Here is a 20,868-nt window from a genome sequence, read left to right on the forward strand (position 1 = left end):
AGTAGGACAGCAGCAAATCAGGATGTTTTAAAATGGTGTCATTTCAAATTGTCTCATTTGAAGAGCTGCAATAAGCATGAAAGGGCAAAAAGCAACATAAATTGTTGGAATGCAAGAAAAATGCCAGAGCAGACACTGAACATGTTAAACCAGAGTACCACAGATTGCTCATGCAACCATATCAGCAGAAAGGAGGGTTCTCAGAAGGTAAGGCTGAGCTTCAGCTGGATTTTGACCTCAAAATCAAAATACTGAATGAGAAAGTTGTGCTGAGCGTGGCCCTGCTCCCACCTGCAGGGTTTAAATACCTGATAGTTCCTGTGGGAGAAGGGAGAGGGCTGATCAGGTGAGCCATGTTGTCTGGAATGTTTATTGTTAAGGGAGAGATCTGGGGTTGCACAGGCTTCACTGGGGACTCCGGGGCCTCCTGTTTTTCTCTCTTTTCATTGGACAGAGCTGTGAATGTTATCTTGATGTTTGTGCTGGGAAACCTGAAAGTACAGCTGAAAAATAAAAAAAAAAAATAAACAAAAAAACCAAATATATGAGCCACTTGTTTACAGAATGTAAGGATTTCTGAGTAACTTGTACATTATCACCTAAGCTCATTTAGAATTTATAAGCTACAGTATTTGTGTAATTACCCACTACCATCTTCATTTTACAGATCAGGGTGACCAGAAAAAGATCTCCAGGTAAGCAACTGACATTTGTAAAGCAATACAAGCAAATGCAATTCTTTCTAACAAGGGCAGTTAGTGCATTGTCTCTAAATTTCTTGAGGTTCATCCTGATTTTGCAGTAACCCCAAAGCAAAGCTATAGTAAAAATAACAACTCATTATTTTATGATGCCAAGGAATGGTTTCAGCAAATGAACAAGTTGGTCCACAATAGCAGAATTAATCAGAAGCATGAACATTGGCCAAACTGAGGTCTAACCAGTTTCACAGACTGGTCTAAGAGATTTGGGTTCTTTTCTCTTGAAACACCTATTAAATTAAACATATATCAATTCCAATTCTGCTCATTTACAGAGTACACTGCTTTAGTACTACATTCAAATACCTTTTTTTCAGAGCTAAATTTAAGACCCAATTTCAGTAAACTGCCTATTTTCATGTATTACCAAGGATTACATGCCTAAATTTAATGACAAACAATAAATTAACAATGTGCAACTATTGAAAAATTTGAAAAATAAAATACAATGAATGTACCTTAGGATAATCCCCTTTCTACATCCCTGTGCACAGCATTTAGATTTGAACCCAGTTAAACAGGACACGCTTGTTTCTAACTTCTCAGTAAATAAATTTGCTCAATTTTGAACAAATAAGAAACTTAATTTTGTCTCAACGAAAGCATCTATAAAAATACAGTTTGAATAACTTTACTACCTCCTTGTCCTTAAGTTGTTAGACTACACTGAGCACTAAGCCCACAGTGACATTTACACACCTCCCACATGATAAAAAGGACTTTCCAACCCAGAAACAAACCTCATGAAACACTGGGGTTTGGGTTTGTTTTGCTTTTAAGTGCTTCTAGGCAGATCAAGTTTTATACAGAAAGGAAACAAGCACATGCTGGAACAAGGGGGAAGAAATGAGCTATGAATGCAAAATACAGACTGTAAATAAAAGTGATCATTTCTCTGGAAAAATATATTAAACATAAAAGTGATGTAAGAATTGGCAGGAACACTCAGCTGTGGAGTAGCCTTAGAAATGAACTCTCATGTGTTTTGGCTTTCACATCTTAAAATGAATCTAAGGATGTTTATAGAACAAAGGCAGCATTTGATTTGCACTAGTCCCTTGCCACATGCACCACAGTGGCTCTTTTTCCCTACAATCCACATTCAAGGATCAGGAAAAAGAGGAAGAATTGACAGTGACCTTCCTTTTTCTCTCTGCCTTACTTCTGAGTACGGACCGTGTCCGCATTTAACAGACGACCTATTTCTGAAACATGCTCAATGTACTAAATTAGGAACAGAATCTATGCCAAAAAACTGCACATGCATTTCAGCAAGGAGGTAAAATGGACCAATTTCTGGGTTGGATTTTTTAAAATATATTCAGTAACAACTCATTTCCTCGCTTTTTCCAGTAGAAAGCATTTTGTGCTTGTACCAATGGAAAGGAGTCTTGGTTGTTTTGCTAATAAAGATATTTTTCCAAGTATTTCTTTTAAGCAGCAATAAAAACAACACTCAAGTGTATGCAAAGACAGCCAAAGATGAAGTAAAAAATTGTGAGAATGTGAACAACATCTGTTTGACACAGATTTAAATTTTAGTCACCTTTCCTATGCATTTAATGAGGCTATTCCATACCTGCAAATTTACCTTAAATGCTTTACAGATAAAACTTATTTCAACTCAAGAAAAACATAGGAAGATTTGGACATGGCTTTAGATGCTAATTTCCAGGTTAGAGTCCTTATTGCACAGCACTGAGAACCAGAGTCCCCCTGTGCCACAGCAGGGTGAGGATGGGCAGATGGGGAAGGTGGATCCCACAACTTCAGACACCAGCAGCAGGAACATGGAGAGGCAGAAAAGGAATGCTCAGCAGACCCTTTGATATTCCCCCTGTGGGCACCTCTGGCAAACAAGGCAAGCTGAAAGGCTGGTGAAAGTAAGGAAGATATAACATCCTTACAAATTGGTTAGAGCAATAAACTCCTGAATATTATCAAAAGACCACATCTGTCAATTGATTCATATTTGCAAACAGGTTTTTTTAATGGAAGGATATTTTTATAGCTGGAATTCAGCCAAAAAGCAGAATAAAGGGTGTATACTAACCAACTGAATTCCTGAATAAATTGCAGTTATGCAAATATGTTATATTTACATCCAAAATCAAAGTACAGAACATGTTCTAATTTGATCAGAATCAAGCTGGTTTTGGCATATTCTTTAGTTATACAATGAACTAAACAAAAACCACAGAAATACCCACAGGGAGAGACCTCATCAAACATTTAGTCCTCAACAAGCTGAACTGGGTTTCACTCACTGTTCAAAAGCTTACAACAGTTTCATAATACACTACCACAGGATGGCTGCTGGAGGAGAAACTCATCTAGACAACCTACTCACATAAAAATCCCAAATAAATAAAGCAGTTTTGTACACTATTTTGTATATTTATTGAGGACAAGTCCAGGTGAGCATCACAACAGAGCCACTGCATGGCCCAGGGAGCCACAGAGAAGGTGTCACAACTAAAATACAACTCATTACCTCAATTATTCCTCTTTAAATTAAAAAAAGAGCTCATTGTGAGTTGACAACTGGGAAACAGATAACAAGCATCAGCATTTTAAACTGTTCCATAGACAACTCCTCTATATCTGCAGCTCCCAGGCAAACAGAGGTGCTGATCCAGGCAGGACCTCTGCAGAGTTTAGGAACTTTGCAGGGTGCCAGAGAACTGTCTCAGGGTAAAAATGTAAAAAGTCTAGTTTTGTTACATCTGTGTTTCCAATATTTTCTCACTTCCCCACGGCAGTTCTGTCCATACTGCAGGGAAAAGCTGATGATACACTTGTAGTTCTGCCTGTGTGAAAATCCATCTGACTGGGAAGGAAGGATTTCATCCAGTCTTTATCTGGGAAACCAAAACACAGCAGAAGAACTCAATTTCTTCCCTGTGCATAAACCCTGCTGTGACACCCAGTGCCTCAGTATCCTTTGAATTATTCCAGTTTAATTGCCTTCTAAGAACCAGGACCAAAATCAGACAGAAGCTGCCATGCCACTTTGATCAGCAGGTTCTTTTATCAGCACCTCCAGATTTTACATTCAAATAGATGATAAGGGTTCAGCAGTGATAACCCCTGCAGTCAGTAGTTACAACTGCACAGCTCAATTCCCTCACACTGACTGTGATACTGAACCTCTGTTAACTTAAAGAGTCCCTGAGATTTAAGCAGATCTAAAAGAATAACAAGATGCCTGGTTTTGAACTCTTGTTGATTTACTGAGAGCCAAGGACAGCTTCAACTTTTCACATTAAAAAGCCAAGACTCAAAAAAGAACCCAGTCAGCAGCTGGGAGATTGCTTGTGTCGATTTTTGACTTCAAATACTTTCAAGGTGAACACAGGCAGCTCAACTCTCCCCAAAGAGAAGCAAAGGTCATTATCAACATCTGCACCAGCAAACACAGCTTTTCCACTTCACTTTTCTCTGACTGTACATAGCCTGAGATGATAATGATACTATTTGTACTTTCTTCTGCTATTCTGATGAGTGAAATAACAAAAAAAATATGCAAATCACCATACTTCTACCTGTGGTCTCCTTTCCATGGAAGGGAGATTTGAAACCAACCCATTTTCTAATTCTTCTTACCTACCTATTTGTGATCTTCTTCCCAAACTTTCCCCTTGCTCCAGTAAAAATGACTCTCCCAGCCAATTCATTTATTTATACTTCTGGTAGAAGATGTGCACACTGACAATCACTGCAGTGCACAGTCCAAGGGCCACTTTTGAAATACTTGTATTTCCAAAGACAAGCAAAAATTAAGTTTTTACATCTTTCAGACACACCTGGAGAGAAATAGAGTTTGGAAGGGATCTCTGCAAGTGTCCAGCCCAATCTCCTGCTCAAAGCAGGGTAACTTCAACTTAGATCAGGTTGTTCAGGGCTTGTCTCCCCAAATTCTGAAGCCTCCCAAACATAGAGTTGGACAACTCATTTCCTCCAATTACACTCTCAAGCAATGAACAGTTTTCTCATTTGTACAGATACAAATCCTTTAAATTCTACAGCTGCTTATGCCCCAACTGTGAGTGAGCCTGCTGCACAGCCTGGCCCCAGGCTCCCCTGCTCAGGCAGGGAGGGCTGCACTAACATCCACCCTTGGGCTTCTCCAGGAAAAAAGATAAATTCAATCAAGGTCCTTCAGCCTCTCTCCAGCACTGAGTCCATTCAAGCAAGGGCCCACTGGAATGTGGTGCTTGGAAATTACAATTTGATTGACTTCCTGCTAATGGGGAAATTTCAGTTTGAAAGCACCCAGGAAGGACCCCAATTTCATCTTTTCTCCATTGGCTGCTTCATTTATTATTGATTCCATCACAATGGATTAATAGGATATTAATTATAGATTAAACAATATGTGGCTGCGGTTTTTAACTGGCTTTTAAATAAACAAGACTTAAAAGATGAGTCTTAACAAATACAACTAGAAATACATGGAAATGAAAAAATCTCAGCAAGTTGAAGTATGATTACATATTTCAGTGTCTGAATTTTCTACCAAAAGGTTTCTGACTGCTCAAGACCAAGAGCAGGCATACTGAATTATTCACGTCCAGAATTTATTTTTAAGACTTTGGGCTGTGCTTAATTGAACTGGAAGTCAATACCACAGTCCATTTCTGGAATAGAGTCATCACCTTTAGAGCTAAAAGAATCAACAAATCCAAAACTTATTAAGAAGACAAATTGAACTGAACTGCTGTTTTTATTTCAAGCTAATCTAAAAGTACCCAACAGTTTAAAGTCTGGGCTTCTAAGCTAAGAACAAAGGTGATATATAAATCCATCCAAATAATCATATATTGAATAGCTACCTGAAAACTCCCAGCACTAAATGATTGCTAATAAAGGTTATTACAAAAATACCACACAATTTTTACACTAGGCATTGTCTTGATTCTTTCAACAGAAATAACTGTTCAGATATTTGTTTTACAAAGTCTTTTCTAGGATTACACTAAAAAAAGTGCTGTTGTAACACTTTGCCATCAATAAGAGTTATCATGGATACATTGAAAAAGAGTGATCCAGTATAAAACTAGTCAGATTGTAATTATTTCCTTATAATCCTAAACAGGGATAACTTCCTCAATGAGTAATTTGTGCATGTAGGTGCTTGTTCACCTACATGAAATGTCACCTTGTGCTCCTGTCAGAGATTTTAGCTTTAACATGGCATTTGTAAACATGTCTCCATTGCAGGCAATAGGAGTATCTGGTTTTCTCTATTGATGGAGGACTGGTGATGAAAAAATTTTATTTATATTGATGTAACACAAAGCCCAGCTCCTCTAGTAGATTTTTTGGAAAGGACATTTTTGATGTCCTCGTGCTTGCAGCTGACCAGAGTCTGTGAGAAACCACCCCAGCCAGAGCTCAGCATCACTTCCTACAGGGCCATGTCCACATCCCTTGTGGTGGGATGGATTCTTCCTCCTCCTCCCTGCTTTGAAACTAAGTCCTGATGTGGCTAATTTACCAGAAATTTACATTTAATTATGCTTGGCCATTACTAGTCAGGACACTTCTAGAGGTTACCCAAAAAGCAATTGCCCTTTAAAGAGTGGCAGCTTTTTCCTCTGGGGACTGAATCCCGACCTCACACGTGTTCCCCTTAATTCCCTGTATCCTTTGCAATTGATTTCTGTGGCCCAAAGATCAATCTTTGCACAGCATGTCCTCCACACAGAGACTGGGAGGGCTCGAGGCACGCTCGACCTCTAATGCCATAAGGAACAAAACACTGGCAGATTTTTAAACCAGCAATTAGAATTTTTATTCTGAGCACTGGGCATTTGGGTATTTTTTCAGGTGTGCCATCTAACTGGATGGAAGGAGCAAAATCACTGATCCATCTATCTCTATTTTCTGTTCTCTTAAGATTCAAAAGCAAAGATCTGTGCAGCATCAGAAGTGATGAAATATTGCTGTAGTCTTATGTTAATTCAAGTTGGCCAATAAAACACTTGTAACAAATTGTAAGCAAAGGCTGGAAATACAATCTAGCTGTAAATTACTGGCTCCCCCATGGGAAACCTCGGTTACAGATTTCCCTGCTCATGCTTTAGCAAGTGCATAAGAAGAATGTAAAGCTGGTGGTTGATATTCCTTACAGGAGCAGTGCTGACCTGCCTCAGAAGGGTCTGGAACAAGCCTGCCTGCATCAAAAAATGATCCTATGACAGCAGAATATTGATGACGCCAACAGGAACATTCCTGAAGCAGCAGCAGCAAATGCAAAGGGAGTAATAAACACATGACCCCATCTGAAATGGTGCTCAGCCCGTTCCCACTCACAAGCTGACGTCATGGGAACTGGCCATTTTTAACCCTCTATTCACAGCAGATTCTCTAAGGCTCTTTGAGACTTCAGACTGAAGTGTGCTGAAGTTGTTCCACTACAGCAAATTTTGCTGCAAACGTAAAGGATTCTATTAACAACTCGAAGCTGATTTCACTCCTCCCCTGCATTATTACGCTACAGAAATGCATGTTCACAGTGCATTACAGATTTTCAAAGGCTCTTGTTTCAGCAGCCAGGATCTCTCTTCTTCCCATACCAACCACACAACACTGGTACTGATCAGCAGCAAAAACATTTAGGTTATCTTACAATCATGGCAATGTGCTGTGGTTAATTAAAACAATCTATCTCAAAATCACAAATTTCCATTGCATTCTCCTCTTTTCTTAAAGGGCAAAATATTTAAACCAGCAAGAAGAAAAAAAGATCAGAAACCCAAACAAAACCTGCAGAATTTCAATGCAGTAGCCCTGCACAGGCTGCAGGACTGAGAAAGCACTTGGCCTGCAGGCAGGAGTGTAGGCAGCAGTTACTGTAGAAACCGAGCTCTTCCCTGCTTTTCTCTGAGCAAAAGAAAGACACAAAAGAGCTGGAAAACAGCGATCGATGGGAAGCAGCTTATAAAGCTGCTTGTCACATCTGCTGCAGGAAAACCAGACACTAATTCATTAAAACTGCTCATGTAATGCCTCTGGAATTTGAGGCTCCCCAGCCTGTGAATACAAAAGAAACTCCGCCTATGGAAACACTGCATTTTCTGGTGTTTAGCATCTCCGTACACAAAAGCCGTATGCAGAGCCAGGTTGTGTGGTCTCAATCTCTACATTTCCTACTAAACTATAAAAACAATTTAACATTTGTCCAAAAGCTTGAGTGCCTCTACCTTTGCCAAATTGCAAACAGTCCCAACAAAGCCTACATACATCCCTCTACAACACAACAGCTTCCTGCTTAGAAAACAAAAACAAAACACTGGCAACAGGAAAACAGAAATCAATTATTTTTTCTTCCTTCCAGATAACTGCATTTAACCATAAATATGCAAGCACCAACTTTCTCCATGACTGTAAATGCCATTCCAAAACTTCCCATAAAGCACAGGATTTACAACCACAGCTGAGCCAAAGCTGACAAACCAAACCCACTCCATCCTTTAGCACTTGGCTGCTTAGAAGTGCCTGGCACCTCAGTCTCAGTCACAGGGTACTCGTGGGGTGCAAAAGTTCATATGGAAACACTGAGGTTCTAATAATATCAATCAGTGTTAAATGAAAGCCATCAGCAAAGCCAACCAAAGTGCTGGGAGCCAAACAGACAGTTCCTGGCATCTCACATTCCTTACAATGAAAGCAGTAGGAGGAGTACAGTGAACAAGTGCTGTCATGATGTGTTTTGACGCAAGCATAATCATAAAAAAAGCACTTGTGACTCAGACATTACTTTAGTAACAAAAGCCTTCATTCATTTATTACCTCATCAGAGACCTGCATTCCACTGCAAAATTATGCCCAAACTTCCTAATTGTAACCAAGAGAGCAGCTACCCACTGAGGCAGGGCTGTATAATGATTATTCCCAATTCAAGGAAGTAAAGTTTATTTTAGATGGGCTTTTCAAGGCAGAACTCTGCTTCCAAGAGCAGCACAACCCTTTATTGGACACAGAAATCCATGACTAACTCAGGCCATTGAAGAATGACAAAAAGTGCTTCCTACCAACTCGAACTTTGAGTAGACAGCAGTGTTTAATTTCCCCCCTAAATCTGCCTGTCTGGTCAAAGAACAGGCTTTTTTCAGCCTCCTCTCACACAGCTATGGGTATTAATTAAATTTCACAGTTGCCTACCTAAAGACATCTGATGGTCAAGAGCCATTTCATATCTGTTTCACTGTGGTGATACTGCTGGGCTGGTAATTTTAAGAGAAATTAAGATTTTTGTATCATATTCTGAGATTTTCTTAATAAACCATGATCTCCAGGATGTTTCTTTGAACAATTCTTCAATTTTCTTTCTATTTGCAAATTCCTCAAACTTTTCTCCTGAGCATGCAGACCCTCTAGAAATGTTCTATGCACTGACTGCTCCACAGTGTGACATAAATTTAGGTTCCTTTGTCACTTGTGTGGACACTCAAGAACCAATCAAGATGTCAAAAGGTCCGAAAAGCAACAAAGTAAAGAAACTAATCTACAGCAAGCACGTTGTTATTGGAAAATATCCTTCAAGAACCACTCTTCCTCCTCCTGAGCTGTTCTGAGACCACGCCAAGTTCTCAAATTGTGGGCTGTGTAAGGGGCACCAGCAAAGTACAGAAGGATAAAAGCAAATAAAAACAACAGACATGATTTAACCAGGCAGAGAGTCACGCAAGTAGGAATCTGTCCAGGAATAAAAAACATAGACTCAATAAAAGTTTTCATGAGAACACAGGCCAATCATTGTCATGTACTGAGGGAGCACCAGCACAGAGAAGGAGAGGGAACAGCATGGCCACAGAGACAAGGGATTAATGTCTGCAAGTGTAAACCTGGGCCCATGTTCATCATCTGTCTCTAGAGTGAGCAAAAATGGGCAGACACTTCATGATGCCTTTGACACAGCAGGGAAAAGCTGAAAGTGGTTTGAATCAGGGCTAGGGATGGATGTGCTGCACTGGTTTAAAGACAGTTCAGGTGCAGACACACACATGCACTCCCACTCACACCTTTTCAACATTAAGCAAAATGAAACCCACTCCAAACAACACCCACTGAAGTAATGAACAACACAAAACAAGATTCCTGAAGCAGGTTCCTGGCAGGCTCTCTGCAATAAAAGCCTGAGCTCAGGGATTTGATGGGACACAGGGATGTGACAGCTCTGTGCTCCAAACAGGGCAGGCTCTCCCTGCACCAGCTCTGCTCCCAGCCCCTTAACTGCAGTTCCCTGCTGCCAGGAGCACTGGTATCTCCAGCAATATACACTGATTCAGCTGAAAATTACTGAAGCTGAAATGTAGAAGTCTGCTGATGCTTTAGTAAGTTAAAGCCACCTCATAGTCTAATTTTGATTCAAAAAGACATCATGAGACTTGAATTTAAAAGCTGTGCTGTACTATATTACGAACAACACTCCCAATATGCAGCTGTTCTGGTCATTCTCTTTGAAAGCTTGAGATTTGAACTCATATGGAAAGATAAGCTTCCAAAACTAATTTCTGTGCTACTTTCAAGGTCTTAACTATAACTAAGCCACTGCTTAGTGTTTCATTAGAAAATACTGACATACTGCACACAGGTCAGCTTGGTAGATTCAGTCAGTTTTGAACTCTGAGGGACACCAAAGTTTAGGGATAGCAGCATTCACATGGGACCAGTGTATGTAATAAAGTCTGAAAAAAGAACAGCACCAACAGTCTTCAAAAACAGGGAGCAGGGAAGGAGTTAAGAGTTCACCCTGCACATCAAGTAATCCCCTTCAAAACCCAAGGGATTGGTTTTAAAAGACAAGGCAAAGCTCTTCCCTGATAAAAACTGCTGGAAAAGAGCACTGAAATTTCATCATCTGCCTGCCCATGAAGTACTATTCCCATTTTCAAAAACAGATTAAATGGATTTGTGAATTGGCCAAGTCATTTTGGCAAGTGTGCAACAGAGCTGGGAACAGAACATATTTTTCCCAACACCCAATCTTTGTTTAAACCATTGGATCATCCCCCAGTTCTTCCTTTTTCTACAACCACTTTAAGAGGCAAAAAAACAGGTGAGACATGTCTTCAGGAAAAGGGAGATTAGTTCATTAAATTAGACTTGAGTAGCTCAATCAGAGTTTGTTGCACAAGAGGAGCTGTTTAAGGAGTACAGTAGTGGCTGTGAAGTTGACACGGCAAAAAGTAACACACAACACACACCTTAAGACATATATCACATTCTCCCAAAGAGAGGCAAAGAAACTTTCATTTCATCAGTATTTTACTATTATATATGAAAACTGCTTATTAAATGCATACATTCTAATTAAAATCTATACAGTTAAATACTGAAGGGTTTGAAGATGCTAAACAACCTCATTTCCTGTGTATCTGTGAGAAGCAGGATTTTTTTCCCCCTTATTGAACAGAAGAAAATTAAAGCAATAGTTCAAGTAATTAAAAAATAAAGAAGGAAAAGCTAAAATTTCTATTGTAATACTTAAAAGTATGGGGAGCAAAGATTCTTCATTTGCCTTCCTTTAGTAGCAAGGAGTTGCTCAGTGCAGGTGACAAACAGCTGCCAGGTAATTACAGGTGTTGCTCACTCCTGTGCAGGGCACCCAAAACCATCCCCACAATGCACACCTGGAGGTGCTCAACAACAAGGACACATCCTAACCCTGCTGAAGGACTCACTTTCATTGTGTTTATCTGTGTTATATCTTGTTTTAATTAATTATACTCCTACCCTGTCCTATACCAACAGAATGAAATTGAAAAATCTTTCATGGGTCAGAAACAGCAGAAACAGCCAGACCGTTTTTGTTTTTTTTTTTTTAATAACCAAACTGTTTCAGTGATGAAAGCACTATTTTCACTTTTGATTTCTTATCCTATGTAAACCAAGGACACTGCTGTACACTCTTCAGCCCAGGTTTACTCTAACTGCATTCCTGCAGGGTCAGAATCCACAAAGACCAGATCAATCCCACACAACAAAGAACGTGGGATGGAGGGTGGTGACAAAAGCATCTCCTTAGGTTGTGTGAACCAAACCCAATCTGAGAATAAACCAACCATGTCTTGAGCTTCTTTTGATTTAGCTTCAAATTCCAACCTTTTTTTTATTGTTGTTATTTTGTGATTTAGCTCTTGCCGACCACAGAATCTTCTAGAAACAGAATATCTAAAGGAAAAAAAATGGTCCTGGTACATAATACATTGTTTCACTCTGCTTTAACGTCTGGTCATTCCATGAGACATGACAGAGCCAAAGCAACTTTATAGGCAGTAACTGGCACAGTATCAGCTAAAGACTTCCAGAATAAAAATTAATATTGAGCTGACCTTTCCAGCATGCAAATTGATGTAGTTAAGTTTATAAAAATTATTGAAATGCTGAAAAGAGTGAGCTGCAGTCAGCTCCAGAAAGGTTCTTATGCAGAGGAAGATCCTGCAAACTGCTGAAACCATCAAACTGCCCTGGATGAGCAGAAACTTGCAAAGCTTCCCTGCACAGATATAGATAAAGCAAGGTGTCTCACTTCCACCACCCCTGGAAAAACAAGTAACATTTGCACAATTCAGCCTTTCCCAGTTTATCAGCTGAGAATCTTTCCTCAATGGAACTGTCAAAACAGTCATACAAAAAAAAAAAAAATCCTCCAAATTATCAATTATAAACTCCCCACATATCTGTAAGCTGGATCTTTCCTCCAGCAGAATACCACTTGCTATTAAAATTACATTTCTGTCATGCACAAATATTGATTGCTACAAATTCATAATTTTTTGTAGTGAAATTACAACCCAGGATTGCATATTTAACAATTTCAGCAGTCACAGGATTACTTCAAAATTCCACTGCAGAATCTCCTTGTCTGGCAAAGCAGAAGAGATGCAAATGAGTACAATGCATATGCTGCTGCACAAAGAGAACTGCAAACACTCATTTTCACAGCACTTAAATTAACATGTTTCCATTTACACTTAAGAACCAACTGATATTTGAAAGATTTCGATTTTCAGAAAGATGTGCTGTGGTGAAATGAAATGTTAATCCCTAGTTACATAAAGTGGTTCCTATTTTCCTTTATGTGTACAGCATTATAATACACTTCTGTCAATAATGACAAAAAAACTTTTATCCTGAGAATATATGTTTTTTTCCTTCCCTATGTCAGTACAGGAAGCACCACAAAAAAAAGTGGCATTTCCCATAATAATCAAGGTAACCTCAAAGTTAAACTTACCGTAAATACTTTGACTCATACATCTAGTTATTTTATAATCTTAATGTCCTAGAGTGACCAAGACACTTGGAAATACCCATCTGGAAAAGTAAAAGATTAATATTCTAAATCCTATTAAGGAAAAGCAAAGTAAAAATGGAGATGATAACTAAAATATGAATCTAACAGGTATTTCAACAATTCTAGAGGGCATGACCATGGCCTTACTTAGCATTTTAATAACATGTGCACCTTCCCAGTACATAACAGCATGCAGTCTGAAAACTAAAAACTAAGGCAACAGGCACCTTAGATGATTAAAACTAGTCTGTATAAACCTGCATTTTTTCAACATCTTTTCTCAAAACAAAAAATCATCAGGATTCTTTTACAAATTGCTCATTAGATGTTAACTTAAATGCACAAGTTTGTTTATTATGTATTTTAGAGAGTCAAGAAGATGCACTAGGTATTTTGAAATTACCAATTCTTTAATCATCACCAGGAATCACATCAGGAAGACCTTATGAGCATTAATTAGTTGGTTTAGAAATTTTATCTTTCACTCAGTTTTGCTCACTCTCCTGAGAAAGCACCAGTCACTTGATATGAAAGTGTCAGGAGTATTAGTGACTTTTCCCCAAAAACTGCAAAGGTAACAAGGCACAACACCTTCACCTCATAAAGGAAGTTTTAAAGACAACAAGAGCCTTGAATTCTTCTTCACTGCTCAGGAAACAAAACACAAACTTTAACAGAGACTACAGAAACTGCTTATCAAATATCTGTGTTTGAAGATACACCTGTGGTGGAGAGGAAAACGAGAACCATCAACCACACAAACACTTTGGACCTACTAAAAATAGCACCAGCACAGCTTTGCTGTTTTTCCAGTCCAACTTCATTGTCCACAATGGTCTCCTTTGTTTTCCTCACTCCATGGTGTGTGGCTCACATCTGTGACTGAAGCCACAGCCAGAAGCAGCAAGGGTGTCCTGCCTGGGGAGTAGGTGGCCAGGAACATCTCTGCTTGTTAAACCCCTCAGAGATACAACAACCAAAGCAGCACCAAGTGACCCAGCAGAACAATGTTCCATGAGAAAATGGTGCTCCATGGGGTTAGTGTGAAAGCCTGCCCACAAGGGATCCAGTGGTGCCAGAGCCAGCACAAGGAGTGCTCCGGGCTCACCCTGGAGAAAAGGAGACTCAGGGGGCACCTGCAGCCAGGTGGGGGTCAGGATCTGCTTCCAGGGGAGGGACAGGACAAGAGGAAATGGCCTCAAATTGTGCCAGGGAGGTTGAGGCTGGATGAGGAAGGGTGGTCAGTCCCTGGCACAGGCTGCCCAGGGCAGTGGCAGAGCCTGCAGACAGGATCAGGAGTCACAGAGAGTAAGACCATCCAAGGGGAGACAATTTTCACACTGGCCCATATTGAACATCTTTATCCATGTCAGGGGGACTGAGGGCACCCCCAGTCACCCTGCAGATGATGCCAGGCTGGGTGGGAATGCTGTTCTGCTGGAGAGCAGGAGGGCTGTGCAGAAGGATCTGCACAGGCTGGACCCAATGGCTGTGAGGTTTAACCAGGCCAAGTGCTGGGTCCTGCACTTGGCTCACATAGTCCTTGCAGTGATCCAGGCTGGGGCAGAGTGGCTGCAGAAGGACCTGGGGGTACAGGTCAGCAGTAGCCAAGAAGGCCAATGGCACCTGGCCTGTAGCAGCCATGGTGTGGCCACAGGAACAGGCAGTGCCTGCCCCTGTGCTGGGCACACCTCAAATCCCATGACCAGTTTTGGGCCCCTCACTACAAGTTAGACATTGTGGGGCTGACACATGTCCAGGGAAGGAATGGAGGTGGGGGAGCTGGGGGGGCTCAACCTGGAGAAAAAGAAGCTCAGGGGGCACCTGCAGCCAGGTGGGGGCTGGGCTCTGCTCCCAGGGAATGAGGGACAGGACAAGAGGAAATGTGCCTCAAGCTATGGGAGGGTTAAGATGGGCATGAGGAAAATTTTTTTCACAGAAAGGGTGGTCAGTGCCCAGCACAGGCTGTCCAGGGCAGTGGTGGAGTCACCATCCCTGGAGGGATTTAAATGACGTGTGGCTGTGGCACTTGGGGACAGGGGTTAGTGGTGGCCTTGGCAGAGCTGGGTTAATGGCTGGACTCAATGACCTTGAAGATCATTTCCAATTAAAAAGTTCTATGATTCTATGAAATGCTAATAAAACCACGTTATCAATCTTATATTAATATCTTCCCATCTGGCAATGGAAAAAGTTGCACTTCTGACTTGACAGAAAACTAATCCCAAGCCTCTCCCCTTCTCTTCCCAGGGATTGTTTTTCAGGCCCACCAGTAAACTAATCTGACTGGAGCACAGAATGTGAACAGCAGAGCTCTCACACAGGGCAGGACAGGACAGTTCTTTCAGCTCTAACTCCCAATTAGTTTGTTTTAACTAACCTAGAAACCAAAGGGTTAGTTTTAGTTTATCTGCAGGGCCTGAATTTTATTGCAAGGTACATTTAGAACAAGGAGAAAGTGCTGTTTTAATGAACTTGTACTATGGTAGAGATCTAATGTGAATGTTAAAAAAAGGCTTCTAAAAACAGGAAGCATGAGAAAAATACTTTTAATTACTGCAAATGCTTGAAAAATCAAGTTTACCAACATATTAAAATGAGAAGCAAAAGTCCTCTGAAACAGTGTATCCTTTAAGTCAACGTGCTTCCAGGAGAAAACTGAATTTCAAAGAATAATCTATATAAAGAAGCATGCAATGCTAAGCCTGTTACCTACAGTGCACACAAATAACTATGAGATGATTCATTCTGAGAAGCTCACCAAGTCCAATTAATTTTGTGTCAAGCCTGATCCCATCCAAGAGGTAACACTCCCTAAAATGTTATGAAACACACAGTAAAGATGCATTATATTTGTATGTACATTAAAGTTTTATCTACTGTTGCTCTCCAGAGCTCCCCAGCCCATCAGTCTGGGTCGGTGCTCACTCATTTTGTACCAGAATCCACAGCACAGAGTTGCTGCAAATGAAGAGTCACAAGCAGTCTGGGAACTTGAGCTGTCATCAAAAATCAGTTTAAAATCAGAAAAGGCCTATGGAGTGCCTGCTTCACATCATTTATCTAACCAAAAATGACAAGGGATGAGGGAGAAACACTGCCATTTCACAGAAGTGAAACGTAACAGTAAAATATTGACACAGAGAAGAGGTATCACAGCTAACTAATGAATATAGACCAAGTCCCAAAAGATTAAGTGTAAGGTCATTTTATCTCTCAATTACAAGTTGAAAATAATCAGACTTTTTAATAATCAGACTGGTTTCCCCAGTTTCAATGACATTACCTGGGATGACATCCTAAGAGAATGAGCACAAAACAAAATAGGGGTGGTGGCAAACAGAGGAGAGAATTTTAGAAATACAGAATCAACAGCAAGAGTAGAAAAGAAGATTTAAAACAAAAAAAAAAAACTAAAAGGGAAACAAAAGGCTCAGTGCTTGGTACTGACAGAGGGGAGAAAACCTCTCAAAAATAAACAGTTTGTAACAAAATTCAGGGCCTAGGCTGAAGTGGGGGCATGTGCTGGTCATATGTTCAGCGTATGTTACTGGCACCACTCACCAGCATGTTCCATGTTGTAATAGCTGAAACATCCCCAGCTGAAATGTGCTGCCTTCAGGGACGACATGATCTGGGCAGCCCTGATGAAACACACACCACTCCACACCAACATGGGCTAATTTTGGCTCACAGGTTATTTCTCCATACTCCAAACAATGCTTTGCTTGGCACTAACTCACTTCAAGGGCTTATATTAAATATAACCAGTGGTAGCGTGAAGCAACCTTTAAAAGCAGCAGACTCAGTTTATCCAAGATTACATAAATGACTACTGTAGTGTCTGTGGCTCCTCCATGCAGGCACACTTTTCATCTGCTCAGCAGCCTCTGGAGCTGTGCACAACTCCTCTGTGCATTCACCACCTCACACACAGCAATCCACAGCACGATGCCACCCGTGGCCCAGGTGACACTGAAATGCAGTGGTGATGTTTTAGGACTCCAGAACACAGTGGGGGAAAACCCAGTTTTAGAAGGAGCTCAAATGTGCAACTTCAAACAGCTGCTGTCTGCAGCAGCCAGCTCTGCCTCCCCACTCCAGCCAAAGCTGTACAAGAATGCTGCTTCTGCTGCTGACACACTGAAGGATCCTTTGGGGAAGGATCACCCCTCTCTGCTGCACAAATCAACCCCTTCTGCACCCAAACCAGTAGCTACTACTAGATCTATTTACCTCCTTTTAATACCTATCATGTAGCATTTCCCTTTTAAATCCCTCAGAGTGATTGCTCTTTCCTCTGTATTTTTGTATTAAATCATTACCTGCACAAGTCAAATCCTGTCTCCATTTAGAACATCTTTAAGAGGGTTATTCTAATGACTTAAAGATGGTGTGAACCATCACAAGTATCTAAGGACCTTTCGGATTTAAAAATAAAAGTCTCCTTCATTCAGTGAGGAACTTGGCAAGTCCAGCTCCTTGCTCTGTGTCAGATACTGTCAGTATGCTCTCAGTCAGCATTTTATTTACCACAAAACATCCCGATAAAAACACAGGGCAGTTGTATATATTCTCTTCTTTACATCTCCTGGGGAAAGTTGGAGCAAGCAGCTTCCATAAGAACAGAAGAGTCACAAGAAGGACAAAACCCAGGAACCAAAGCTTCCCTAAAGGGAGCCCAGGGATGCCCCAGCTGAAGTGCAATGTCACTGCAACAGGCTCCCAACCCCCCTGGGCCTTACCTGCATCTATCTGAGAGTAATTAACCCTAAACTACTTTGACCTTCCAGAAAAGGAATTGCACTGGAAGAACAAGAAAACCACTAAGCGCTATAATATCAAATGTTGTTGCAAAAAGGATAAGTTGCAGAAACAAGAGTTTCCTTGGGGATGAGGCATATCAATCCCTTTTAGCAGAAGAATGGAATCAGAGTCTGAGTATTATGAGAATTACCAAAAACACCCTGCCTCCTCGAGCCTCCCAAACCTGAGAGAGACCTGGACCACACCTTCCCACATTGCCATCTCCCAGGATCATTTTCACAACACCAGGATTTTTCTGATTTTCCATTTCAAAAACTGTGGAAAAGCCTGATTTTTACAAACAACATTTTTGATTAAACCACCTTACTCCATTTCTTCCCCCTGTAGTCAGCCTTACACTCTCTCACACCATGGTTATTTTGTATTCTATGTAACCATGCTTTCCAGCTCTTCAGATAAATTTCAATTATTTTATGGCAGACTTTTCACACTGCAGTTAACTCAAAGAATTCACATAGACAAACACAAATAACCTTTCCTTCAGCTACTATTAAGCCAAAATAACTTTAAAACACTACCCTCAAAATTAAAACTTCTACAGATTTTTATTTTATCCTTCTGGCTGAGGGTTGAATTACTTATATTCAGAAGTTTCTTTGACTCTTTTGCAAGGCTTGCATGCTTCTTTTCTTTAAAGGCTTCCAAACACCCAGTTTGTTGGTAGCCCTAGATAAGAGTGAATAACCTCACGTAAGAATCTTGAGTACTTACTAGTCCACAGCAGACCAAACTTATTTATAGCTAAGTAGCAAGCTGGGGTTAGTGATCTCTTCCAGGCTCAACAATCTTCCAACCTCAGAATAACCACCCCATAAAACAAGCAGGGCTATTTCACTCCTGACAGGAAAGTCAACATCTGTGTACAAGGGTGTGCTGGCAGATGAGTGCTCTGGCTGCCTGCACTGCAGAAAACAGCAAAAGCCATTCATAACAGGCCAAAATTCATGAAGGAAATTTAAAATCTTCACCAGGAGTTGCTCTGAATTTAACTCGTATGTTTAAACAGAGAAAGGTGGAAGGATCTAAGCTTTCCTCCCAACTGTGAATAAGGTTTTTAATTTTATCTTGTGATGGTTTAACAATTAAGTGCCAATTTTTTCTATCTGAGATAATATTACTTATATCCTATGATGCAGTTAAGGAAAAATTACTATATGAGAAAACAGCATCTTAGACCACCAAAAAGTCTCAAAAAACAGAGGAAGAAATAAAGAAAATGGTATATTTTTAGAAGTTCTAACAGAATTCTGGCAGAATCTCAATTCTAATGAAGTTTTGTTACAGAAAAGGTGAATATTCATAGACTAGTTGCATTTCTCAGCTGTATGGGCAGACCAACACCAGGAAAAGGTTTTAAAAACAAAGGCCTGAATTTGAAATTAAGAGCATAAACAAACAACTGAACTTCTCCTGTGGTTTTTACCTATTGCGTCTCTTTCCGGCGTTGCTACACGAGCCCGTCACGTGAGCATTTCAACTGAAACCCTGTGGTTTCCAAACCCAAAATTTCTGTGCCAATTATCAATATCTAGAAAGCTGAATGAATAATACTGCACACAACCACAAACTGTAGAGGCCAGTTTACACTCAGACTTCAGCCCTGCAATCATTTCAGAACCTGCACTCCCAGCAGAGGGGAACCACCTCAAACTGCTGCATTTGCTCTTCCACTCAGAAATGGAGCTGCAAAAGGGGTGCCAGGATCTTGACAGTATCATTGAGAGTAGGGCTGCATGAGGATGCATTTCAACATTCTGTGAGAATCTTACCACCCAATCCAGTAATTTATTTAATAAAGTTACTTCAGAATGTATTGCACACTCTTCAAAGCAGCATTGTCACAGCATTTGAACACAAAGTCAGTGTTTGCCTTGCAGCCCCTAATGCTACTAAAAGCAAAATGTTCAGTAATATGAACCTATATACCTAATAAAAAAAACCCTTCAGGGTCAGACCACACAAGTGCTTTGGCTGATTTCTCCAAGTGTCTCAAGTGATGACCATGTCAGGCAGATCAGACAGAAACACCTTTATGTGAGCCTAACTCAGCCACACCCAGGACATTCACACACCTAAGGAAAGAAAACAACTCACTTCCCTGAACGCCTCTTTGCTTAATGCATTATTTACTGCTTTCATCTGTGCAAGTGATAAACAGAGTTTTGACTGATGATCATCTAAGTAACTCCCTCCTAGTAACCTCTGTCACCATCCAACTCCACCAAACACTGCACAGAACTGAAGGGTGATATTTGTTATCACCTGCTCCTCCTGCAGGGGATGGTTTTCCTGAAATGCTGCTCCTCATCCCCCCTGGAAGAGGGCTCAGAGTGAAGGTGAGCAGTCAGTTCCATCAGAGCAGGAAGGCCATGCACAGATATTCCCAAGCCTGCTACCCAAGTGGTTTTGGAAGGCTGGATCAACTCACTGACTGAATTACCACGAGCATGCTTCCCTTTGATGGCACTCTGCATTTGCTGTCCTGCATAAAGAAGCAAAAGCTCTCTCCAAATCACACTTTGAGATGTTTCTACAACCTGTCAAACTGAGGCCCTCAAAAGACACCACAGGAAATCCAAATCACATGTGTTCTACCTCCATTGTCAACTTCAGCAGATTTATGTATTTCCTGAAAAAGCACTACCCATATATGCAGCCCCTGCAATGAAAGATGTGTAAAAATCAGTGAAGTTTTTACAATTATCTTCAAAATAATGCTTTCCTTTCAGGCTGTTCATAGAATGCTGCACAAACTCAAATCACTCACCTGCCTGCCTTACAGATAGTCTGAGATAAAAGGGCTTTTTTTGGGACCCACAAACAAAAACCACATATAAATTTTTTTAAAATACCATTTACCTCTACTGTATCCTTAATGTTCAATTTTCCTTACAGCTTTTAACCCCACTACTGTACAATATACCACCAAATGGACTAGAGGCCTGTGGAGCAAAGCCTGGATTCAGGCAGGAG

General features: G+C 40.6%; 1 protein-coding gene across 2 annotated transcripts in view; it reads right to left on the reverse strand.

Annotated features, from left to right (window-relative positions):
• FOXK2 (forkhead box K2) overlaps nt 1-20,868 on the reverse strand; it is a 43,930-nt gene that overhangs the window by 12,258 nt on the left and 10,804 nt on the right. For both annotated transcript variants that reach the window (XM_079323507.1, XM_079323508.1), the window contains exon 2: nt 309-503. In XM_079323507.1, coding sequence (XP_079179633.1) covers nt 309-503 — 195 coding nt within the window. The remainder of the gene's footprint in view (nt 1-308; nt 504-20,868) is intronic.

The sequence above is a fragment of the Erithacus rubecula genome (genome assembly GCF_903797595.1).
Source record: "Erithacus rubecula genome assembly, chromosome: 20".
NCBI classification, from domain to species: domain Eukaryota; kingdom Metazoa; phylum Chordata; class Aves; order Passeriformes; family Muscicapidae; genus Erithacus; species Erithacus rubecula.